Below are 21,465 nucleotides of genomic sequence, written 5' to 3' on the forward strand. Positions count from 1 at the left end.
TGTCATATAGTGGTTATCAAATCTGATAGAGCTTTAATAAATAAAAATAACCCAATAGCATTGATAAACCTTTTTTTGTTTAAAAATGAATGTTTAAACATGTATTTAATGTTTCTCCATTGTTCTATTATTTGGAAAACATGATATGATTTTTATCATATCACTTGTATTCCTTTTGTTTGCATTTTGGAGGTTCTTTATTGTTTGAAAAGATTCTAGCATCAGCTGGTAATGTTAGAAAATAACCAGCTGTAATTGAAAATAACTTACTGACTTTGGAGAAAAGCTAAGTGAGCTTTTTAACTGGAAACAGTTAGTTATCTATCAGGGTTTTTTGACCCCCACACAACCTCAAAAAAAAGAAAGAGAAAAAACTCTTACATTGATTTTGGTGGCAACTTTTTAATGTTGTAAAATATATTTTTCGTGTAGTAAATTAGAATAATGGCAACATTAGTACTACCCACACTAAGGCCACAGGCCACAAGATGCATATTTTCATGGTCTGCATTTTAGGAATAGCACCATTGAATGAATTATGAAAATGGTCAATGAACTAGAGTGACTGACCTCTGAGAAAGGACTTGGAGGGACACATATATAGAAAGTAATTTAGTATCATTAGCTACTTAAAACTGATTTCAATTAACTTTAAACTTACAGTTTTTATTCACTTATTCACTCAGTAAATGTCTATTATGTACCTGCTATGTGTGATACCTAATAATTAAACAGTGGTTTAGAAAGAAAAGCTACAAGGCTGGGCTTACAGTGTGAATGCATTTTGATGCAGCACATCCTAGCATCTTGTCATCAGTTTTGCATGTAAAAAAAGTGTATTTTGTTCATTCACTCTTGTGTAATATGACTTATAAATCTGCGGAAGACAGACTTTTGTTAAGTGAACTTCACTAATAAGCCAGAATGTCAACTAACCAACTCACTTACAGTGAGATAGACACACACACACACACACACACACACACACACACACACACACACATACACAATATAAATATTCATAATACTTATATTGCCAAGAAACTTATATTGCCAAGATCAGATCATTCTTTCACAATAGGAAACTGTGTTTGGGAAGTTACATTAAGATCCGATGCAGAATGACCATCGTAACAAAGGTGACAGCATTTATGAAGCCATGTAGGCATATATCTGCAGGTGCCCTGAGAATTCTTATTGCCTGGTCAGGGCTTTCTCATTTCTCCTTTGTCTATACTCTTCCATTATCTTAGATCTGTTACAGTAATGGCAGTTTATCTTATATTTCTCCAGAAATATTTCAGGTATATCTTTTTTTTTTTTGAGACAGGGTCTCACTTTGTTGTCCAGGCTGGAATGCAGTGGCATGATCTTGGCTCACGGCAGCCTAGACCTCTTAGGCTCAAGAGATCCAAACAACTCAGCCTCCTGATTAGCTGGGACTACAGGCATGCAACACCCTGCTCAGCTTGTTTTTTTATTTTTCATTGAAATTGCGTTTCACTGTGTTGCCTAGGCTGGTCTCGAACTCCTGGGCTCAAGTGATCTGCCCACCTCAGCCTCCAAAAGTTCTGGGATTACAGACATGAGCCAAAACACCCCACCCATTTTTCTTTAATAGAGACTTGCAAGATGCTCTGGCCTTATGACAGCATATTTATAAACCATTTCTTAGGATACATTGCATCTGACATTTAGCATCTATGTAAGAATGATTTTACATTGGCTTTCATCTGTAGCTTTAGTGGGTGGTATTTTCTTATTTGAAATGTAGAGGAACACAATATGTGATTTTTTTTTTTAAATGAACAAGACATATTCCCTCTATTAAGGAACTTTCACTCCAGTGGGAGAGAGAAGAACAACTATGGTTCTATGTTAATGTCATGTAAGATACAGATATAATGAAAGTGGGGGCAGAAGAACATTTTTGGCTTCAAGGGTTAAAGAAGACTTCAGAGACAAAATGTCATTTCAACTGCAGGAAAATCAAGACTTTGATAAATCATGAGAAGAGAAAGCATTCTAGACAGAAGGAACAGTGTGGCTGAAATAAGAAAAGCATGAGATATGTTTGGTGACAAATACATTCAACCAGCATGTTAATGATTCTCAACTTTTTCAAGTGTGAGAGCTAGTAACATCAAAAATTTTATATACGGTCTCCCCACAGGGTAGTAATTAAAGCTTTTAGTAGCTACCGATTGAGGAAACACATTTGTACGATGGACAAACAGCCTCAGACACTGCTACACTAAGTACTGCCCTTCAAGAGATTAAATCACCCAAATGTTAAGAAACCACTGACAATAAATTTATTTTGAATTGAATAATAGAAAGTAAACTTAGAAGCATAACTTATGGGCTCATCAAGGAGGGTTTTAAAAATTAACTGTAGATGGGCCGGGTGCGGTGGCTCAAGCCTGTAATCCCAGCACTTTGGGAGGCCGAGGTGGGTGGATCACAAGGTCAAGAGATCGAGACCATCCTGGTCAACATGGTGAAACCCCGTCTCTACTAAAAATTACAAAAAATTAGCTGGGCACGGTAGCACGTGCCTGTAATCCCAGCTACTCAGGAGGCTGAGGCAGGAGAATTGCCTGAACCCAGGGGGCAGAGGTTGCGGTGAGCCGAGATCGCGCCATTGCACTCCAGCCTGGGTAACAGGAGCGAAACTCCGTCTCAAAAAAAAAAAATTAACTGTAGATGTTAGAGTTTAAATTAAAAGTACTAATGTACAATTCAGTATCACCTTTAAATTACAGTACCTTGCAGTGAAACTGATGTGACAGAGGGGTATGAGGGAAAGATTTCCATTGTACATATTTTGTCTTGATATTTCAGTTAACTTAGTGAAAAATTCATTTAGATCAGTGCTTTGACATTTTTAAACCTTGAATTTTTTAGGACATGCTTTTTGTGTGTGTCATTTCACCACACTACTTGCAATTATTAAGATCAGAGTATTGGAGTACTGGAACAGCACTGTCTCATTTGTCTGCTTTTGAAGCCAAAACAACTTTTGAGTCAGTGACAGTCACTGCATCTTGACAAAGGATTTCATTTCTTTCTTCCAAAATCAAAAGAGTCAATTAGATTATTGCTCCCCAGAAAAAAATGATGAGAGAGAAATGGGAGTAGTCTACTGAGAGTAAAGGTCTTAATAAATGTGTTGATAAAAACTAAAAAAATGGTTTTTCTCACAATCTATTGTACTGAAATTATCATTGCCAATGGCAACAAAAATGGTGACTTGTCAAATCACATGACTATTTGCAGCCTTTAATGTGCTTCACATGCCTCTGGGACTATTGGCAAAGTAACTATTTCTTGCTAAAACTCTTGCTTCATCATTTGTCACTCGTCTTCCTGGTAGATATGTTTCTCTCCTATGTACATTTCCTGATGCCTGTGTAGATTTGTTCTTCCACCCACACTATAAATTTATGTCCTGGGTTCTGTCTTTCCAGTAATTTCTCATTCTATATAGTCTGCATAAGCTCATTTATAGTCTTCTCTTCAACTACCACTACTTTTTGATGACTCCTAAAGACACATAGTATTAGCCAGACCCTCTACTAAACTACTGGACTTTCAGCTGGTTATTACACAGCTCCACATAGATGAACTTCTAAGTTAACATGACCTCAAAAACCTAAAGCCTTTTTCAGTATCTTGAAATGGCACCTCACCCAGAATTTTTGGTATTATCCTTGGCTCACTTTCTCCTTCACCTCTTACCCACTAATTTATCAAATTCTATCAACTCTACTTATTACATATATGATTCTTTATAATGCTACTTCTGTTGCTACTTCCCCAACTTAGTTTGGGTTTTTTTTTTTTTTTTTTTTTTAACTTGGATTCATGTTGCAGCCTCCTGACTGATTCTATTACCACCAATTTTACATGGCTCCCAAATGATTCTCTATTCTACCCCGAGAATGACCTTTCTAAAACAATTATAATCAATCATATTTTCCATTTCTTTTTCAAAATAGCATCCAAACTCCGTAGCCTCAATATCCACGGGCTTCCTGTGATCCAGCCGCTGAATTGGCAGGTTACCTCTCATCATTCCTCTTCACACGACTCTAGGATCTAATTCCCTAAATGCCATTTGCTCAACTTTCAGCCCCCTTCTCTGGCCCATATTCTTTTTCCTACCCAGCAGCCCATCTCTTTCCCCACATCTTCCTTTGACTGACCTGCAACTATCTTTCAGGATTCATATCACTTGTTTCTTCCCCTGGGAATATTTTTCGGAGCTTTCCTAGACTGGGTGAGGAAACATTGTATTCTCCCGTGTCTTCTTTGCGCTTGTCAACCATAACACTGTGACTGAGTTACAATTGTGTTCTACTTTTTTTTCTGTCTCACAAGACTGTAGAGTTAAAGGCAGAAACAGCATTTTTAGAACACATGGACACAGGGAGGGGAACATCACATATCTGGGCCTGTTGGGGGGTGGGGGGACTAGGGGACAGATAGCAGGGGTTGGGGGGTTGGAAAAAATAAAGAAAAAAAAGGCAGAAACAGCATTTTTTTAATCTTAATCCTAACTGCAAGTATAATGCTTCCTCCCAAATATTTATATTTATAGAAATTTAAATTACAGAATTGATATACAAAGAGCGGTACTACCTTAGATTCTTAGACATTAAGTTCTTATTTAAAATAAATCATCGAACATATGTTGGTGATTATACTTATTGTATTGAAGCTTCTTTGTGCTTCTCAGCACTGGTACTTACGTATGAAAGTTGATGCTTTCTGTCAGAAGGTGCTGAGATATTTAATGCTCTGCCATTGTTGTAGATTATCTGTTTCAATTACATGACATTTTTTATAGAAGCAAAACTCACATATTTTGTCAAAACTCTGGAAGTAAGACTGGGGAACTTAGTAGGTCATGCAGGCCATCTTTTTTTTTTTTTTTTCTTGAGATAGGTTCTCACTCTGTCACCCAGACTGGAGTGCAGTTGGCATGATTATAGCTCACTGCAGCTTAGAACTCCTGGGCTGAAGCCATCCTCCTGCTTCAGCCTCCCCAGTAACTGGGACTACAGGTGTATTGCCACGACACCTGGAATATTTTTTTAAATTGTTTGTAGAGAGTGGGTCTTGGCTGGTCTCAAACTTCTGGCCTCAAATGACCCTCCTGCCTTGCCTCCCAAAGCACTGGGACTGCGGGCATGAGCCACCATACCCCAGTCCAAGGCCATCTCTTTACTATAGACTTTCTGATAATTTTTTAAGCTGAAATTGGACAGCTGTAACAGGGCTTTTGTCAGAAATATCAGGTCAACTCACCTAAAAGGAAAAGAGTGCTTTGTTTTTTAAACATTTGTTAAACACAGTTAGTGATCATCCATCACTTCCGTATGTACAGGTTTTCATTTTGGTCACCTCAAACGTACTAAGTTTAACTGATCATTATCACCATTGGGAATTTGATCTCAGTGTTCCCAGCTTTGTTTCAGTATAAAGTAATGAATGATACTACAGTTAATAAGGAAAAAATAGCATTTCTATACTAGGTGTGTTCAAGTCAATTTAACATTGTTGTACATTTATCACAGATGAGCACTGTAAAAGGTAGAGTAAATAAAGGTTATTTTCTGAGTTCTATTCCATTTTGTCAAACAGAAATGCAGTTTCTGTTATAAATATTGGTAATTTTATAAACTTTAAGTTATTTTAATAAGATTTGCCCATGTTGTAATAAAATAAAAGCCTGGATTTCTAGTCATTAATAATCCCAGAATGCAAAAACAAAGAAAAGAGCAAAGAGACAAAAACAAAAACGAAGAGTAGGATAAAGTTAATGTAAACATCCAGATGTAGACAGGATCTGTTTTTGGATATAGAACAATTTAATTGTTATATAATTTTGTAAAATTTTTTAAGCTACTCAAAGACTAACATAAAACAAAGGCCTGAAGTGAAAAATTATAGCAATTAAGTCAAATATTTAAATATTATCAAATACTTTTTTTAGAAAGTTATAAAATTCACCAAGAAAGATAGAGAATAACAAATGTATTCCTGGATATTATAGCGAACACTCAGTTAATGTTTTAAGACATCTGATTAATGAAAATTAACTTTCTATGAGCCTGCCTTTTTATATGAAATACATAATTTGTTATATATAACAACATACATAAAGTGTATATTCTGGAAAATATATATTCCAGAATGAACACATAATTTATCTTTAAAATTTCTTCACCATTACTAACATTTATACTTTAGTTATTATAGGTTCTATAATATATAAAATCCCTCCTTTTTATGCCATTATGCTTTAATATTAGAGACTTCCCATCAGACTGGTGGATTTCATACTAGTATTACTCCAATGAGCAATTCGGTTGCATCGATAGACTAATAATAAATATCTGCATAGTATTCTACAATGTGCATAATTATCCCATTTGTCTCATAGCAATTCATTGAGTTAGTTATCATTATCATTGTGATTTTACTTATGAAGAACTTTAGATTCAATGGTAATAAATGACGTTTCCAAAATGGCTGTTAAAGTGGTACAGCCACGACTGGAACGTGGGTCTTTTGTCCTGACTTCCTTCCAACTTGTTGAGACAGATCAGCAATAGGGAGATTTATATGTGCCTCCCTTTAGAAAGGCTTACTTTTCAAAAATTAAGACAATTTCATTGATTTCTTGTCAGATGACTCTAAATTTTATCACAAAATTATCCAGTTTTGTAGTCTCTTAAATATCTGACTTACAAGCAGCATTTATGTATTAGATTTATTGTGTAAAGCTTTATAATTTTACAAAGTTAATATGTAGACCTATACTTGAAGAGGCATTTAAGTCATATGCAAACGAAATAAAGAATTACAAAAACTGCATGCCAAGATTTTTTTGGCTGGTTATTTAGAGAGTCTTTCTGCATCTGAGTAAACCAGGATCCTTGCATGCCAACAATAAAAATCAACTATGTTAATTATAAAACAAACAACGACAATGAAAATCCTATTAAAAACAAAAGAAAAATTAAAAAAAATAATTTACTGAGAGGACACCAGGAATTCACTGAACAGAAGCTAGAGGACAAGCTTAGAACACGGGTAGAAGCCAAGGCACCTCTGAAGGGCTAAAAAGCAAGCATCACAAATCCTCCCTTTGGATCTCATTATCTGGACACCACCATCAGCAAGAATAGTCATATCTTTATCATTGCTTTACTATTTTCTTATTCAAATTCCTGTTAGTGTAAGTTCCATGGCCTAAACCTATGCCGCAAGCCCAGAGAAGGAGAAGCTTTACCCAGCTTTCTCAGTGGGAAAGTAGGAAAATAGGGTACTTGTTCTCACAAAACTACAACTAATGGGGAATCCTGTCCACACAGAGAAAGGAAGAAGGAAAGCAAAGTAGGATGGTATTAGGGAGCAGGGAATAAGAGGAGAGGAAAGAGGGAGGGAGGGAGAAAAAGTGGAAGGGAGGGAGGGAGAGAGGGAGGAAAGGTTAGTTAGACACTAAAGAGCATACTTTCTTAGTAAAAGGTAAAGGCTTACTATGGCATTTCTAATTATGAATATGCATATGAGTTGTTTTTTGTCTTACTGAGGTTAAGGATTTCTAAGAAGAGAAAAGCAATTTTTCTATTATTCACATGAAGATGGGACAATCGGAAGTGTATAAAGAAAAGAGCCTTCTTTTCTGCTACCTACCTTGACATGATTAACACTGTCAGGAAATAAATTTCTTTTGCTCTTCATAGCTAATGAATTAAGTTTTGCTTTAGTTTTTTTGAAACAGATTATTTGTAAGTGAACGTCAGTGGATTTTTAGAGAAAATAGATGTTTTTAAAATAGCTTTATAGAAAGTGGTTGATGTTCTCAACAAAACACTGTTTTTCTCTATGCCTTTAATTTAAAACATTTTTATTGTTTTAGCTATACTAAGATACAGATAACTTTCAAATTTATATTAATATTTTTAGCCCAGATATCTCCCCATACTTCTAATTTCTATGTCCAGCTGATATCAAGATGTTGACCCCTCAATCTTATCTAAAACTACTTTCTCCCTAGCAAGTTTCTTTTCCTTTATTTCATCTCAGCAATGCTGTTATCATCATCTACCATTCAAGAAAAGTACTGTAAGATGTACTTGATTCCTTCTCCTTCCCATCTACCTATAATCACTTGACAAATGTCTTTGATTTTTCTTTAAATATTTTTCTGATGCACTCTCTCCTCTTGATTCTAATGTGTTGACTTGACTTACTTCTAGCTTTTATCACCTCTCATCTGGGCTTTGACAGTATCTCCCAACTGTTCTAACTCCAGACTTATTCCCTTGGATCCACCTACCACATGGCTAAAACGGATCTATCTACAGTGCAAGGCTCTGTCACTCCCATTGCTCCTTAATAGATGTGCAAGACCTCGTATGATCTGACCCCATCCTACATCTCCAAACACATCTTTGCTTCTCTCACCTTTAAGTTATTCATTGTTGTGCTGGTAATCTTCCCTTGACAATTGGGAAGACATGGAGAGACAATTGGGAAGACATGATTAAATCAAGATTCATTTGCTCTTTTCCTGCCATCTTCCTTCTGCCACCAACACCAGAGAACAGTCTAAAAGATGATGGAAAACCAAAGCATTCACACACACACACACACACACACACACAGAGAGAGAGAGAGAGAGAGAGAGATTAATTAAGATTAATTGATTCTAAATCTCTTAAGCAACATGGAAGTTTAAAACAAGAATAGATTAAGTTTCAGAGAATGAAAGTGACCTGACAACTTTGGAATCTAAGACATAGTTAAGAGTTGTTAAAAGAAAATTAGATATTACACAACTGAAAGCAGTGGTTTTACAAAGTAAGACCAGTTTATGTTTAAAAAGAACTGAGATTTAAAAAAAATAATTATAGTCCATTCAGGCATTATCTTTTTATTTTTCTGGGAAATTTTTCCTGACTTCCCTCCTGATTAACTAATGCACTCCCTTTAACACTCATGTGCTTGTCTCTCCTGTTGAATTGCGAGCTTCTTTGGAGGCTAGGATTGAGTCGTAGTCATCTTCATAACTGCAGCATTTTTATGCAGTGCCTGGCACATGAATGATTCTCATTAAATGGGTGTTGCATGAATGAGTGATGGATCATGGATTCACTTATCAGTTTCCCAGAAATGCTAAATCTGGGACTAATTTTTAAGTCACTTCCAAAGTTGCTGATATTTTAGGATGTATTTTTTATTAATGTTTTCTCATTTTCAGTGTAAAATATGTTGAGATTGAAAACATTATCCCTACCTATACCTATTTTCAAATTTATATGTATTTTCAATGTTTTTGACATAATTCAGTCATTATTATGGATCACTGTATTTTTATATTTGTTTTGTAGGTTTTCGAAATTTGCATATTGATGACCAGATAACTCTCATTCAGTATTCTTGGATGAGCTTAATGGTGTTTGGTCTAGGATGGAGATCCTACAAACACGTCAGTGGGCAGATGCTGTATTTTGCACCTGATCTAATACTAAATGAGTAAGTAGTAACTTTTGTTGTTTTTGTTACTATAAGTATACATATAGGATAATTTTGAAAGTTATATTTTAATAGATGATCACCATCTATTAAATAGATATATTTGGTGTTCTTGATATGATGATATTAATAAGATTATGTCATTTTACTGTATTTGATATTTGGAGCTTTTTCCTTGTTTCAAAATATATTATAGTTGTATCAAATCCAATTGTTTTACATGTCAAGAATGTATCAAGAAATATATTTAAAGATAAATGTTTCATTTATCAATTTTAAATTTCATAGCTTGATACTAATGACAATAATAAAATAAACAAAAATTTTTGTTATTGACTTACATTCGAAAAGTAAAAACATCTTTCTTCCTACTGGACAAATTAGGCTGGTAATTTATTTTAAAAACTGAAAGATAAATATTGCAATTTACTTTATTATATTTAAATAACTATAATTTTCTACATATACTCTTTAACTGAATAAGAATTTTTCATGATAATATTTATATTGTTCTAATGGTGAATCCTGACTTTGAAGTATATAACAGTAACTTACACTTATATATTATAATTTTTAGATAATTTCCATGTTTCATCACATGTTATCCAATAATTCCTTGAAATAAGGAATCTGCATTCTTCATTTTACAGTTTAGGAAATTGAGTCTCTGAAGAATTATATAATCTGCCAAATAATCTCAATGACAGTGAGAGTCTTATCTCTTTTGAGTCAAAATATAATTTTATTATTCTTGTTAGCTTCATTTGACTAATCCAGACATTATAAAACAAGACATGGTTGAGAAAATACCTTAATTAAATTTTCTCAACCTTCAGCGCTTGTGTTTAACCTCGTCAATTAATTAATGCTTCCCAATGTTCTCTTTTACTCTTTTCTGTATTATTGTATATTTCCCTAGAAAAGTTCAAAATATGATAAGCTGTGTGAACTGAATTCTCCTATTTAATTGCACACATTATATAATTATATGTTTTCATAGAAAATAATTTGTAAGTAAATAAAAACATTTCTGAGCATTCTTCACCTCCACATTCTTAACTCCTACACCTCTGCTGTGTTTTCTTGGTTTAGATATTTAAAGTGTGATAATAAAAATGAGAAACAATGTTAATCTTGGTCAGTGTGTATTTCATATAATTTTCTAATTTTAAGATTTCTTGATCTCAAAAATTCAGTATTGTGAAAATTGTAAAAGACATTTAAAATTCCAATTATTGGATTTGTTTGTTAAAAGTAGTAGTCATACTCGGTAATATGTAAGGTAATTACCAAAATCATATTCCCTGATAAATTACCTAAATTGGCTGAGATACTATTTTTTTTTCCTGTTGCTTTTTCTTTTGTGTATTGTGTCTGGTGCAAGACAGCGGATGAAAGAATCATCATTCTATTCATTATGCCTTACCATGTGGCAGATCCCACAGGAGTTTGTCAAGCTTCAAGTTAGCCAAGAAGAGTTCCTCTGTATGAAAGTATTGTTACTTCTTAATACAAGTGAGTGAGTTCAAGTAACTTAATACAAGATATTTAGTTTCTTAATTCATTATAAAGGTGCAAACAATAATATGATTACATAGTTATATATGAGGTAGAAATCTGAGATTATAAGTATAAAGAAGAAATACCCAATATATTGTTATAGACATTAATAAAATTACTTGATTTTTTTCATCTTTTACCTACCATATAATACTAAAATAGCTTCATCAATTTTTTTTATTTTAGATAAAAGATGATTATTCTTTCATATTCACCAAATTAAGTACTATAAACTACAGTCATGTGCCACATAACAATATTTTGGTCAGCAACAGATCACATATACAATGGTTCCCTAAGATGATAATGGAGCTGAAAAATTATCATCACCTACTTGTGTTATATCCATCATAACATCACAGCACAATGTATCAATCACATGTTTGTGGTGATACTGATGTAAATAAACCTACTGTGCTGCCAGTCACATAAAGTATAGCATATATAATTTATGTATAGTACATAGTACTTGGTAGTGATAATAATTCTTACTTGTTTATGTATTTACTATACTATACTTTTCTATTGTTAGAGTCATTACTTCTACTTATTTAAAAAAAAAAAGTTAACTGCAAAACAGCTTCAGGCAGGTGTGTCAGAAGGAATTCCAGAAAAAGGCACTGTTGTCCTAGGAAATGACAGCTCCATGTGTGTTTCCAGGAGTTCAGGTCCAGCCTGAGCAATATGTGAGACCCTGTCTCTAAAAAGAGAAAGCTGTACAATGTGTTTTTATTTTAAACTACATGTTATTAAAAAAGAGCCAAAAAGTTTAAAAAAAAAAAAAACTAGAGTTTATAAAGTTACAGTAAGCTAAGGCTAATTTATTATTTTAAAAAATATTTATATATATATATAGCATAGCCTATGTGTATGTTGTTTATAAAGTCTATCATAGTGCATAGTAATGTCCTAGGCCTTCACATTCTCTCACCACTCACTCACCGACTCACCCAGGGCAACTTCCATTCCTGCAAGCCCCGTTCATGTTAAGTCCCCTATGCAAGTGTCCCACTTTTTATCTTTTATACTGTATTTTTACTATGCCTCTTCTATGTTTAGATACACAAACACTTATCATTGTGTTATAGTTGACTACAGTATTCAGTATTCACATGCTGTACAGGTCCATAGCCTAAGTATAGCCTAGGCGTATAGCAGGCTATATAATCTAGGTTTGTGTGAGTACACTCTAAGATAATCACATAACAATGAAATCGCCTAAGGACACATTTCTCAGAATATATCCCCATCATTAAGTGATACATGACTGCAATTAATACTGCATAAGCACAAACCAAATTCTCCTCTACCACCACTCTCATCCCCATCCCCAAAGTATTTATTACTACATAAAATACATCATTGTTTAGAATTATTTTTCTTATATCAAGATAGATTAGTTGTCAAAACATATAACTATAAAGAACAGCACCTTAATGTAATAGTGTTTTTTTTTTTCATCACAGACACAGTCCAGTGAATTAGCAAGAAACACCCAGGCTCCTTCTAGCCAGTGGCTCCACCCTTTCCTAGTGGCTTGCAAACCTCCATTGGACATGACTAGAAATGAGCACTGAGTGAGAGAGGTTTTGAAGGCTAGGTCTGAAACTATCATATATCACTTTCACCCACATTCCATGGCACTTCAGCTGCAGGAAAGGCTGGGACATACAGCCTAGCTATCAGCCCAGAAGAAAGAGGAAATGGTGTTTTATAAAGCAACACACTGATCACCAGAAGGACAGGTAAATATCCATTCCACTTTTTCTTATATGCAAGGAACACACTCATCTCTGCCTCAGTGGGTCCCCCAGGGTTTGGGTGGGAAAAGTTTAAAAAAAAAAAAAAAGAGCAACTGCTTTGACCCTTGCATAGGCAGGATTAGCCCTCGAATGTACAAACTGATGCTTCCTTGATTCATTGTGATTTGTATGAGAACCAAAGGGAGCTAAAATGTCAGGTAGAGGGTAAGCCTAAAGTCTTTCTCAGCAACATCTTTACAGGGACTTCTTTCTAGAGGCACAAATCTCAAATGGCTGGGGGAGTGCAGATCAGGAGGAAGGGCAGGAGAGCTAAACCCTGAAATGGAAGGCTTCCTCATCAAATCTATGCAAATACAGGGACCAGTACATTGCCCGTGTCCCCACTCTTGATAACTCCGTTTGAATGAGGGATTTCAAGCCTAATTTGGTGACAGAGCATAGAGGGGACAAAGGATATTCACATGGAACTGGCCCAGAGAGTCAACTGGAATACATTTAATAATACAGTAATTAGCTCCTGCCATTCTTTGCATAATAGTAATGAATCCTGTAGCACTTAGGTCACAGAACTCCTAAACTGGCTTATAACCTTAATAAATATCTGTATTTATGGATAGGCAACATTATGCTGGGGAATTAAACAAGGGAATTAATCAACAGGGAGGCTCTGCTCATTGTTGTCACTCAGAAACTTAGGTGATCACTAGAGCAGTGGTAAGAAAAGGAAGTGAGATTCATGCAACTTCTACTCACACACCATAGAGAGTAAGATTTTTAGCCACTTACCACTTCACAAAAAGGAAGAAAAAGAACCCATTTAATGAATAATACTTATGCTTTCCACAAATGCTAATCAAGATTCTAATGAGATTTGGGGAGAAGAGGGTGAACTTGACAAACCTACTGAAAAATTCATCTTTAAAACTAGAAGAATAAATAAGCATTATAAAAATATGCAGGGAATTAGAAAGCTGCTATAATCAATACAGCATGGGAGAAGAGATATACTGAACTGTTGGGCAAGTCAGATAAGTATATATAAGAACATAAATACTACAGCAGAAACCACAAAGCAATGAGTATGAAACAAGCAAATGTTAAGAAAAATAGTTTTATATTTGGAAAAAAAGAGTTTGGATATGTAGCTCAAATTATATTCTTAAATAAGTAACAAATAATGGAGTTAAATGTAAACACTCAAATAATTTAAAAACAAGCTAGAAAAAATATAAATTCTCTTCAATCTCAAATAGAAAATATCTTTTATCACTTTGGGAGGCCGAGGCTGGTGGATCACGAGGTCAAGAGATCGAGACCATCCTGGTCAACATGGTGAAACCCCGTCTCTACTAAAAATACAAAAAATTAGCTGGGCATGGTGGCGCGTGCCTGTAATCCCAGCTACTCAGGAGGCTGAGGCAGGAGAATTGTCTGAACCCAGGAGGCGGAGATTGCGGTGAGCCGAGATCGCGCCATTGCACTCCAGCCTGGGTAACGAGAGCGAAACTCCGTCTCCAAAAAAAAAAAAAAATACCTTTTATAAAATAAATGCAAGGAGAAGACTGGCAAAGGAAAACCTTGATGATTTTGCATTTATGAACTTAAACCTCTTATTTGCCATTAAAAATGAAAATATAAACCTCCAGCAATAGAGAGTAGGTTGAACAAACATTGTTACCATTGTTCTCTCGAAAATGACACCTAAGGCCAGATGCCGTGGTTCACATTTCTAATCACACTTTGGGAGGTCAAGCTGGGCTGATGGCTTGAGTCCAGGAGTTTGAGACTGGCATGGGCAACCTGCAAAACCCCTTCTCTAGAAAAAAAAATACAAAAAATTAGCCAGGCATAGTGGCAAGTGCCTGTAGTTCCAGGTAGTCGGGAAGTTAAGGTGGGAGGATCACCTCAACCCAGGAAGTCGAGGCTGCAGTGAGCCACAATTGCGCCACTGCACTCCTGCCTGGGTGACTAAGTGAGGCCCTATTCCCAAAACAATGACAACAAAAATGATACTAAAATCTTAGTAAAGAGATTTACTATGAAAAAAATAAAGAAAAAATAATTTTACATTTATGTTTATGGCCGAGGGAAACATAGCGATTGGTTGGTAACCTTACAGAGAGCTGTGAAGGTTTAAAATGTCTGCTCTTTGAAGTAGCTCCAGAAAATTAGTACAACCTCTATGGAAGACCATGTGGAGATTTAAAAATATATATATATATAACTACCATTCTATCTAGCAATCCCACCACTGGATATCTAACAAAGGAAAAGAAATCATTATATCAAAAAGATACCTGCACTTATGTTTATTGCAGCACTCTTCATGACAGCAAAGATAGGGAATCAATCCAAGTGTCTATCAACAGAAAATAGGATAAAGAAAATGCGATGTATTCACACACTCACACGCACACACGCACACAATGGAATAGTATTCAGCCATCAAAAAGAATGAAAGTGTGTCTTTTGAAGCAACATGGATGGAACAGAAGGTTGTTATCTTAAGTGAAACAAGTCAGAGACAGAAAGTCAGATACCACATGTTCTCATTTATAAGTGGGAGCTAAATAATGCATATACATGGGCATAGAGTGTGGAATAATTGACGGTGGAGTCTTAGAAGGCTGGGAAGGTGGGGAGCAGTGAGAAATTACCTAATGGGTACATTATTGGGTGATGTTATACCAAAAGCCCAGACTTTACCACTATGCAATATATTCATGTAACAAAATTGCACAGATATTCCTTAAATTTATACAAATTTTGAAAAGAAGAGAGGTTCTAGGTATACATATGGTATATACATATAGATGTACGTGGAGTGAAGTTTTCAGTTTTCAATTACTTAGATATGCTGAATTGCCAGAATTACCCTTTAGAGTACCTTTTATATACAAGATCATGAAAAATCAAAACCAAATAATTAACTTGTTTTTTGTAAGTTTGATTCTCCAGGCTTCTTTTTCTAGGGAAAACGGAAACCAAGGTTTGATCTGGATGCAAGGAATAAATATAGGCTTAAGAAATAGTAATTTTCCTCTCTGTTCTTTAAAGCACAACAATATTGGAATTAGGTTGGGCACAGTAGCTCACACTGTAATCCCAGCACTTAGGGAGGCTGTGGCAGACAGATCACTTAAGGTCTCCTGACCTTAAGGTCTCTTCAAGACCAGCCTGGCCAACATGGTGAAACCCCATCTCTACCAAAAAGACAAAAATTAGTCGGGCATGATGGCACACACTTGTAATCCCAGCTACTCAGAAGGCTAATACAGGAGAATTACTTGAATATGGGAGGTGGAGGTTTCAGTGAGCCATGATTGTGTCACTGCACTCCAACTTAGGTGACAGAGCAAGACCCTGTCTCAAAAAAAAAAAAAGAAAGAAAAAAGAAATTAGGCCAACAATCTTAGAATGGCCTCTCAATGTTCCAGTAAAAGAAAGAGTTAGTTGCAAATCTGAGGTAGAAATTATTAAGCTTAATGAGAAAGGCATGTCAAAAGTTAATATAGACTGAAAACTAGGACTCTTGAGCCAAGCAACTAGCCAAGTTTCAAATACAAAGGAAAAGTTCTAGAAGGACATTAAAAGTGCTATTCCAGTAAACACATGAATGATAAGCAAAACAGCCTTATTGCTGATATGGAGAAAGTTTTAGTGGTCTGAACAGATCAAACCAGCCACAATATTCCCTTAAGTCTAAGCCTCATCCAGAGGAAGGCCCCGATTCTCCTCAATACCAGGAAGACTAAGAGATGTGAGAAAGGAGCAGAAAAAAGTTTGAAGCTAGCGAAGTTGGTTTATGAGGTTTAAGGAAAGAAGCCATTTCCATAACATAAAATATAAAATGCAGCAGCAAGCGCTGATCTAGAAGCCACAGCAAGTTATCTAGAAGATCCAGCTAAGATTATTACTACTTATGAAAGTAGCTGTGCTAAAACACATGTTTTCAGGGTAGATGAAACAGCTTTCCATTGGAAGATCATGTGATCTTGGACTTTCATAGCTAGAGAGAAGTCAATGTCTGCCTTCAAAGCTTCAAAGGACAGGCCTACTCCCTTGTTAGGGGCTAATGAAGCTGGTGACTTGAAGCTGAAACCAATGCTCATTTATCATTCTGAAGATCCCTAGGCCTTTAAGAATTATGCTAAATCTATTCTGCCTGTGCTTTATGAATGGAACAACAAAGCTTGGATGACAGCACATCTGTTTATGGTATGGTTTATTGAATATTTTAACCCACTGTTGAGACTTACTGCTCATAAAAGAATACTCTTCAAATATCATTGCTCATTGACAAGGCACCTAGTCAGCCAATACCTCTGATGAAGATACACAGGAAATTAATGTTTTCATCCCTGCTAACACAATATTCATTGTGTAACTCATAGATCAAAGAGTAGTTTTCCACTTTCATGTCTTATTATTTAACAAATATATTTTGTAAGGCTGTAGCAGCCATAATTATTCCTCTGGTACATCTGGGTAAATTGAAAACCTTCTAGAAAGGATTCACCATTCTAGATGCCATTAAGAACATTCATGATTCATGGGAGAAGGTGAAAATAGGAACATTAACAAAAGTTTGAAGAAGTTTATTCCAACCCTCATGGATGACTTTGAGGGAGTTCAAAACTTCAGTGGAAGAAATAACTACAGATGTGTGAGAAGAGCAAGAGAAATAAAATTAGAAGTAGAGCCTGAAGACATGCCCGAATTGCAGCAGTTTCATGGTAGAACTTGAACAGATGAGGAGCTGTTTCTTATAGATGAGTGAAGAAAGTGGTTTCTTGAGTTGGAATCTACTTCTAGTGAAGATGCTATGAACATTATTGAAATGACAACAAAGGATTTTGAAGATTACATAAACTTAGTTGATAATGCAGCAACAGCGTTTAAGAGGATTGACTGCAATTATGAAAGAAGTTCTGCGGTGGGTAAAATGCCACCAAACTGCTAGCATTGTATGCTACAGAAAAATTATTCACAAAAGAGTCAAATGATGCAAGAAACTTCATTGTTCCTTATTTTAAGAAATTGTCATAGCCACCCCAACCTTCAGCAACCACCACCCTGACCAATCAGCAGCCATCAACATTTAGAGAAGACTCTCCACCAGCAAAAAGATTTTGACTCATGAAAGACTCAGTTGATCATTACCATTTTCTATAAATAAAGTATTTTTTAGTTAATATGTACATTTTTTACATAATGCTGTTGCACACTTAATACATTCTAGTGTAGTGTAAACATAACTTTTATGTGGACTGGGAAACCAAAAGATGCATGTGATCACTTTGTTGCAATATTTCCTTTATTGCATTGGTCTAGAACCAAACCAGCTACATCTCCAAGATATGCCTGTGTAATGAAGTGGCTGGATATATGAGCAATATTTAAACATTAATAGCTTTCTCCCCTATCAGTAGGAAAGCATTAGAAAAATTAATGAAGCAGTTTTTAAAATTACAACAAGAAGATAAATCATCTAGGAAAAATCTTAATGACAAATACTTGAGATTTACATAAAGAAGACAAAAGTTTACTAAGAGATCCAAGAATTCATTAAACATTAGGGGAAAAAAAGACTCAGATTACATGTAGCTGTAAACTAAATCAAACCAAGTATTCAAGAAGGATGTAGAATAATGCCAGGTGCTCTTTTGAGCAAATGCTAAGTTAAATGCACAATCCATTGATACAGGCTAAAATAGGTCAGCTGAAATGTTCTTTAATACACCTATTAGTTCTTATCCTATTGTTCCAGTGAACTAGAAATGTATATGTCCTGATGCTATCAATAACTCTCTCTCTCCTATATAAGGTGCTTTTTTCTAGTCACATATTAGAAGAAGTCATTATATAAGCTCAGAAATGTATGTTATAATGTATGTTATAATGTCATCTTTTTAAACATAACAGCCCTTTTTATTTGTCTTCTTACAGTTCCTTTGGAAGGACTAAGAAGTCAAAGCCAGTTTGAGGAGATGAGATCAAGCTACATTAGAGAGCTCATCAAGGCAATTGGTTTGAGGCAAAAAGGAGTTGTGTCTAGCTCACAGCGTTTCTATCAACTTACAAAACTTCTTGATAACTTGCATGATGTAAGTATTTGGTTGATTCCAGAATATCAGTGATTATTCTCTGAATTTCTGTAACTTTTTTAATGTTACATGTAAACTTAATATGATTTTCTCAGATTAATACTAGTATTTTATAAGTGTTTGGATCACACTGCTCAGACTTTATATTGTGTTTTTTTCATTTTCAGTATAGACCAGCCAAATATTCTTTTACAAGTATTTATTTAATTTGAGAATAATTTAATAGCTGGTAGCAATTATGGTACATTTCCTGAATATGTTCTAAAATATTTGTGCCTAAAATTATAAAAGACTATATATACAATAAAAACAAATATATGTATGTGGAAAATAAGACTCACGCCATTTCAAATGGAATTATAGATAACATTGCTGATGGATAGGCAATCAGGCAATATATAGCAAAAGTTAAAATGTGCATGCTTTTCAAGTTTCTATGTTTTAGGATTTATCTCAAAGAAATAATTAGGCCAATGTAATATGCATGCAAGGATGTTCACCATAGCAGAGGGGAAAAAAGAAAAAACAAGAAATGCCCAATACCAGAAGTGGATAACTAAGACAAGATACCTGTGGTTTGTCAAGATATATCAAATACAAGCTTTTATTGCTACTATGTTCAGATCACATTAAAATGACAATGAAGGCATAAAAAAGCTATCCATTCACCAGGTCAACTTTTGAGATCTTACTCTTGAATATGAACAGTCAAGATTATGAACTATTTGAGTAAAGTGTCTAAAATGAAAGGCAGAAAGCAAAATAAGAAGAAAAAAACTTGAAGGAAATAAACACCAGTGCAGAGAACAGAAGACTTCCACCATCCTCAGAGAAATAAGAATGATATTGTGTCCATGACATGAGAACAGAAAACATTTTTAAAAGGAACATTTAGCAGGAAAATATTTTTGGATAATTAAATAAAAAAAGCAGAAATTTAAAATTCAATGAAAGGGCTGAAATAGAAAGCCCTTTCTATATTCAATGAAAAATCTGGGGAAAAAATAATTTAAAAGATAAAAACATGAAAGATTAGAAAGCAGAGTTATAGTAAATTTAGCATCCACGGGTTTCTAGCCTCCAGTTAATAGGAATGTCCAGAAGAAAAAATACAGAAAATCAAGGAGAGAAATTTATGTAAGAAATCATGAAAGTTGCTGGAATTGAAAAAGAGGAGTTTTATAACAGTAAGGATTCGGGGTAGAGGTAGAGGCACTGCACAGTTGAACTAAGGTACATTATTGTAAAACTACAGCATGCCAGAAATGAAGAGAATATTTTAAAGTATACCAGTGATGAAAGAAACAGGTCACATAGAAGTTGTCAGGATTATATCCACTTCCCATGGAAGAGGAAAGGAAAAAAAGAATAATTTTTAAAAACGTTATCAGGATTCAGAATGATATTGGACTTCTCAACACCTACAGTGGAAGCCAGAAGACAGTGGAGCAATGCCTTCAGAATTTGCTGGAAAACAAAATCTTCAAAGAATTTCATACCCATCCAAACCATCAAACAAGTACAATGGCAGCATAAAAGTATTTTCAAACATGCAAGGTCTCATAGAGTTTACATCAGACACAACCTTTCTCAAGAACTGCTACAGGATGTCTTATAAGAAAACACAAGAGTAAGCCAAAGATCTTCCCCAAGAGAAATGCAAATTGGTGTCCCAGTATAGTAACTGTGCAGAGCAGTGATTTGTCTAGATTGAAGCAGTAATACAAAGGATTCTAGGATAGCAGCTCCAGGAAAAATAAATGGAACTGGGAGATTACCAGTAAGTATGACTGCAATTAAGGTGGTTTTTACAATTATGTCATGAATTTGACCATGGCTTTGTGACAGATATGGAGAAAACAAAGCAAACAAAAACATGAGGTGATTCACTTCACTTTTGGAAAATAAAAATGAGTCATAAGAATGGAAATGTAATCCAGCAGAAAACCATAAAAAATTGTTATAATATAAATGCTAGAGATTGACTTTAACCAAAAATTGAAATATAACTGGGGAGAAGAAAAAGTGTGTATAGCTGAGGAGAGTGTCTAGTATGAGAGAACTTCTTTTCTTCATTTCCCATAGTAGAAACTGAAAAGATTAACTTTGGTGGAAATACAGAAGGAAATATCAAAAGACACAGGCTACAAAAAGTTGAAAGTAGTTGTGTCTAAGGGGCTAGAATAGGGAAGGGAAGAAGTCTATCAGGAAACTGCTGGGTTTTATTGATGCTGCTGCTGATTTTATTTTTATAATCAAGTAGTATTTTTGACTTTTAAAATTATACACATGAATTACTTTGATAAAAATTAGATTAAAGTAAACTATGTTGGATTATTGGCATAGGAAGAATCAATATGTTGTTATATAAAACTGCTAGATTAGCAAATAGAATTTATAAGTGTATGTAATATTATGTGTATACACTTATGTCTGTATATGTGTATAAAAAGAAACAAAAACTTGAGTAATACACCAAAATG

General features: G+C 34.8%; 1 protein-coding gene across 1 annotated transcript in view; it reads left to right on the forward strand.

Moving 5' to 3' along the window:
• The window catches only part of PGR (progesterone receptor), an 85,160-nt gene that overhangs the window by 53,783 nt on the left and 9,912 nt on the right, over window positions 1–21,465 (forward strand). The window contains exons 5-7 of the mRNA XM_002754644.5: window positions 9,408–9,552; window positions 10,937–11,067; window positions 18,825–18,982. Coding sequence (XP_002754690.4) covers window positions 9,408–9,552; window positions 10,937–11,067; window positions 18,825–18,982 — 434 coding nt within the window. The remainder of the gene's footprint in view (window positions 1–9,407; window positions 9,553–10,936; window positions 11,068–18,824; window positions 18,983–21,465) is intronic.

Source organism: Callithrix jacchus, chromosome 10, assembly GCF_049354715.1.
Source record: "Callithrix jacchus isolate 240 chromosome 10, calJac240_pri, whole genome shotgun sequence".
Taxonomy (NCBI): Eukaryota; Metazoa; Chordata; class Mammalia; order Primates; family Cebidae; genus Callithrix; species Callithrix jacchus.